This window comes from Cryptomeria japonica, chromosome 3 (genome assembly GCF_030272615.1).
Source record: "Cryptomeria japonica chromosome 3, Sugi_1.0, whole genome shotgun sequence".
Classification (NCBI taxonomy): domain Eukaryota; kingdom Viridiplantae; phylum Streptophyta; class Pinopsida; order Cupressales; family Cupressaceae; genus Cryptomeria; species Cryptomeria japonica.
Genome location: NC_081407.1, coordinates 637,518,895 through 637,524,648, shown reverse-complemented (window position 1 = coordinate 637,524,648; position 5,754 = coordinate 637,518,895). Strand labels below are relative to the sequence as shown.

At 31.4% G+C, this 5,754-nt stretch overlaps 1 protein-coding gene across 1 annotated transcript; it reads left to right on the top strand.

The window, feature by feature from the left end:
* The first annotated feature begins 1,104 nt into the window (after positions 1–1,104).
* Positions 1,105–2,831, top strand: LOC131072089 (putative anthocyanidin reductase). Its single transcript, XM_058008131.2, has 5 exons — positions 1,105–1,395; positions 1,493–1,659; positions 1,752–2,124; positions 2,212–2,425; positions 2,519–2,831. The coding sequence occupies exons 1-5, from the start codon at positions 1,266–1,268 to the stop codon at positions 2,661–2,663; spliced, it is 1,029 nt and encodes a 342-aa protein (XP_057864114.2). The 5' UTR covers positions 1,105–1,265; the 3' UTR covers positions 2,664–2,831.
* The last annotated feature ends 2,923 nt before the right edge of the window (positions 2,832–5,754 follow it).

The following is a 5,754-nucleotide window of genomic DNA, read 5'->3' as shown; positions in this document are numbered from 1 at the left end:
TTTTTTATCATATCAATATTTTATTGTATTTACTTTATTTGTCCATCCTAAACTCCCTAAAAGATTTTTTGACAAGAATATATATTTCTAGTTTTCTCAGATTTATATCCATTTTATGTCCTTAATCCCTTTTGAAATAAGGAAAATCAACACACACACATACACTTGACATACACATACACATTGAACTAATTCATAATGTTTGATAAGGTAGCTCTATGATAACTTTGGGGAGTTTCTTATCCTCTTAATTGAAGAGGATTCTTTTGCTATAGATGTGCTAATTATCCTCCTTTTGCTAATTATTTATGTGAATATCATGTCATATATATATATATATATATATATATATATATATATATATAAAGTGATTTGTAACTTATAATTGCATAAACCTCAAGATAGATTTTTAATAGAAAACAAAATAATCCAAAATGATTGAATCATTACATATTTCGTTGGTGAATATCACCTGAATCTATTAATAAAAATTATATATAAGCATGACATATAAGTTATATAACCCTTATAATTTTCATTGAATGGTTTTTCCATGTATTTGTAGTGATCCGATAAAACCGCTTTACTTTACAATAAAATATTTTAATTACATTATCAAGGAGAAACAAAAGATTTAAATTGAAAATACGTTTCTATCGTTGCCAACTTTCGTCACGTGAATTAATTGGATTGGGAGAAAATAGAGAAAGATTCCACTTGCTTTTCACGTTGAATACAAATGCATCTTGAATATAATATCTTTATTCATTTAAATTATTTAAATTTAACGAATATCACTATTAGTACAAAATTTCAACGCTTGAATGAAAAACGTTAATACAAAATAAATATTATTCTTAGACTCCAATGTCATTTCTACATTTTTGTAGACTTTTTGATCAGAATCCTATTTCAAAATGGATATGACCTTATCCTATTTCAAAATGGATTGTCCTTATCCTATTTCATTGTTTTTTCAATCTACTTAATTTTTCCTCCTATCAGTATTTGAAACGTACAAAACATATACAACACTGATCAGATTTCGTATACAAGTCGCATTTGCATTGGAGCTCAAAATCAAGTGGAATCCAATAATTTTTTCTTTGTTTTGGTAATTTTTGTCATATCTATACATTCGACTCCCATCCACAACAGCAAAGGATCAAGAAACCACCAGTAACTTTTAATTCCACTCCCAACAACAATCTCAGTCTCTTCCACTTACAATTTTAGGCTTCAATTTTTTTTTAAGCAGGAATTTAATGGCAGGGGAAGGTAACCAGAGTGTAAAACGAGTGTGTGTGACTGGAGCAGGAGGATATATTGGATCATGGTTAGTCAAAAATCTGCTAGAAAGGGGCTACACCGTCAACGCCACCCTTAGAAACCCAGGTACTTGTTTTTTAAGCGCAGAATATAAAATACAAACAATATAGATATGAATTGTGTGTTTAAGCATTCCAGTTGTATATGGGTTGATGATATGCAGGAGACGAGAAAAAATCTGGGCCTTTGTTGGAGCTGCCGGGGGCAGAGGAAAGGCTTAAACTCTTTAAAGCTGATCTATGTTTAGAGGGCAGCTTTGATTCTGCAGTCGAGGGTTGTAATGGAGTTTTCCATGTGGCAGGTCCCATGGATTTTACAAAACCTAATCTGGTAAGCAGAAGAAATGACTCTAGTTCACCTCTTTATTCATCATAACATTTTAATCTGTTACTATATTTTCTGAAATGATTGTCGTTTTACAGGATGATTTTATTGTGCCTTCTGTAAATGGGATATTCAATGTTATGAAAGCCTGCGTAAAAGCTAAATGTGTTAGACGTATGATTTTCACTTCATCAGTTACAGCGGCTTCTCCAATGAATGACAAGGGAGAATTTATGCAGACATGCCTTGATGAAAGGTGTTGGAGCCCATTAAATTTCCTTAAATCTCATGAGACCACTAAGTTAGCTTGGTATATGATCGCTAAGACATTAGCAGAACAAGAGGCCCTTAAATATGGGCTTAATAATAACATTGAGGTGGTGACCATCCTACCAGCTCTGGTGATTGGGCCCTGGTTTAACAGTACACCTGCGTTTTCATCTGCTCAAACAATATTAGCTTTGATTGGAGGTATAAGTATGTGCATGTTTTTTTGATAGTTTTTGTATGATATATTCGTGATGCTATATATAGTTCTAATGTGAGCTCATTTAACAGCAAATAATGAATTTTATGAATTGCTCAAGTTTATCCAATTCATGCTGGGATCCATACCAATTGCTCATATTGATGATACTTGCAATGCCCACATATTCCTGATGGAACATATTAGTGCTCAAAATCGTTACGTTTGTGCATCTGATTCTTTGAGTCTCAAGTCTCTCAAAGATTTCGTTGCGAACCATTACGTACAACTCAAGGATTCTCTCAAGTAATAAAACAATTTTCATCTGAATCTTGTAGGTTTGTGAACAATTCCAAAGAGAACAAAAATATTCTAATTTTTTAATTTTATTTTGTACAGGTTGGATGAAGATGATTGTCATGAGAAATATCTACCTGTTTCTTCCAAGAAATTGTTGGATATGGGTTTCTCTTATAAGTATCGCTTAACAGAAGCTTTTAAGGAGACCATGGAATGTGTCATGAAGAATGGGCTTTTGAAGTAATAATCAAATAAGCTATAGTGTAAATGTTGCTTTCAGATGAAGTCTTTTTTTTCCCTCTAGCAACAAGGAAACATGGTTTAATGTTGTATGGGTTGTAATTCATATATTTTACTTCCCTTCACTTCACATGTATTACTTCAGAATAAAACTATTTTAATTTGGATTCTCATTTTGTGGAAGGAGACAAATTTTCTATATTTTTAAAATTACAATATTTTTTTATTAATAACTTTTAATATCTTGATGTTGATTTGAAATCATGGCACTTCTTTATTAATTACATTATTAAAAATATTTAGAACCCAAAATGATTAAAGTTATCATATATCTTTAAATATTTCTATCTCAAGAAATGTGTTCGAACTTAAAATTTTGTATTTTAAGATGCAAATCAATAAATACCATTGGAAGGCCTAAACTAGATCATCAATCCTACATATCAAGAAAATCTAATCGAAAAAAGTAAATAATTGCATGATGATTTAAGTCTTATATTTATTGTGGAAGGATTTGTTTTTCTAGTACTTTGATTATTTCGCCCCACTCTAATGTCATATAGAGAAATAGAGTGATTTAGTTGATAATATGAAGATTGTTGGTCTTGAAATAAAGGATAATAACATTGTTTGTAAAAGTGAATGTAATGTTTGTTAATAAAGTCTTTCATGAATTAATATAGTTCTAAGTTTTTTTAGATGTATTCTTCCATAAACATAATTTAATAACACATACAAGTAGCTAGAATAATTTATTCTTATAGAATACTGAATGGTCAAAATCTATCTAAAAGTAAGGTGAAAACCTAGATAATTTTTCATTGGGTCCTTCATAGACTTAAGCTAGACATACCCTAAATGTAAGCAATAATCTATTTCTCTTCCACTTTGTGAAATCCGCTTAAGTAGTTGCAATACTTAGACGCGGAAATGATATTATTTTCATAATTTTCAACTTGTCTTTCTTCCTTAGACAAGGGATTGTTGAACATATTTTGGATCCACTATATCATTGGAATCCTCTATAGTATCAAGGATATCTTCTAGGTCAAGATTCTCAATTTTCTCAATAATGACCTTGTCGTATTCCAACCTTCTCACATCCTCATCACTCCTTCATTTAGCCCAGATATCCTTGATTCTATGTACATGGGTGTAGGTCTCCTTGAGTTTTTCTTTCATGTTATAGTAATTGAACTCTTCTCTCCTCTTGAATCTCTTCATTCTTACCCATTACATGTCATTTTCCATTTTTTTTTCTTTGTAACATGTGATCACTGAGTAAAAACCTATTTCAAGAGGGAAATTGAAAGCCACTCTGTGAGATTTTGATTACTAGCCCTAGACAATAATGATTTGTCTTCTCAAATCCATTAGGATGATCTTATCACTTGGGTATCTAGGTACCATTAAGGGTTCTCCTTGATAACATCCAGTTCTAATGAAAGTGAAAGTGGGAAATTAAAGGAAAATACATCCATACTTTTTCACTATATTCCAAGCCACCTCAGAAACTTCTTTCTTTTCCAAGGTTGTATCTAGTGAGCACAACAGTGCTCCAAAGAAAGCATCATTTCCCTTCAGAAATGATTCAGGTTTTTCTTGTAGGTCAACTATGGATAGTACTCGTATACTGGTACTATATTTCTATCTCCATCCATAATGAGACTTGGGAAGTGTTTCATTGATGTAGCTGCATACACTAGATATGATGTCTTATATAATTTTAGAGTTGTGTTCACTTATGACAATTGTTCACAAATTGAGTCACTAATTAGCCCATCCCAGAAGATCACGTCTCTTCCCTTTCTGATTATTTGGATGAAATGATACATCCATTCTTAGAACACATTTGATGCAAGTACACCCCTGACCCTACTTAGGAGAGTTATCATATCTCCTATTCCTTCTTTGATATCAGTCTTGAGAGAATTAGGCCATCTAGTTGTTGAAGGTCAGGATGCTTCCAATAACATGGACTTGATGCCTTTTTTACACTTATTGGTTTTCTTATCACATTAGTCTTGAGATATGTCAAAAGATACATTTCCATATTCTTCCACATCAGGACAATTGAAAATTCTATCAAATTATTTAACATCTAGCTTTATTACCACCTCGCCATTAGGAATTTTGACAATTCTTGTTTCCTTAACAAAATATGTTGTAGCTACTAGAACAAATTCTAGGTCATAAGCTACCATAGGGAAAGATGCTACTAGGTGTAATCGACTCTTGACGAGAACATGTATGTTGTAACTTTGTGGTAATATCTCTATCTTTTACAATAACTCTATCATGTCTTCATGTCAAATCTCAGTATTCTTAATATCCTTAACATTAGAGGAGATCAAGCTCTTTGGGAATATCTTGAGGTACTTCTGGTATTTTTTATTTTGTGTTCTTTCTAGGTGAGGGCTCTGATATCGAGTAAGAGAGTAAATTGGGTCTTAAAACTTGATTTACAACTCAATAGGGATGAAATCTTGTAAATCAGGTTTTAAAACATGATTTGTAAGTTTGGGGAAAACTTATAAATCTGGACATTCATCAGGTATTAAAACTTGATGAACATGCCATTAGAAGTTTAGGTTGTTTTTCAGGTTTTAAAACTTGATGAACACCTTGACTTAGGTTTGGAGGAAGTTCTTCAATTTTTGGTTGTGGATTGAAACCTAACTAGCACATCACACTTAATTAAATAAATGAGACCATGTGGTATATACTTATAATTATGTTGCTTCATACTCTTGTTGACTGATTCAGTCAACTTTCAATGCCAATTTGAGTAGAAGAAATGCAAGTCCACTTTTCTATATATGTATACAAATAAATAGCATGCTAGAGAATCATTTGATTTGTATGCACCAGGTGATTGAATTTTTATAAGTAATTGATTTCAATATACAAAAGCTATATTGAAATTGGCAATGTATTAGATAAATTCTAGAGCTTAGAGATAAAGTAAAAATTAGAATAATATTTTAAATCTTTCTTAAATAGAAATAGCAAAATGAAATATGAATTACAAAATAGTCAAATAAATAAATTTGTCCTTATGAAATTTTCCATGATAATCTTATTTCAAAAATAGG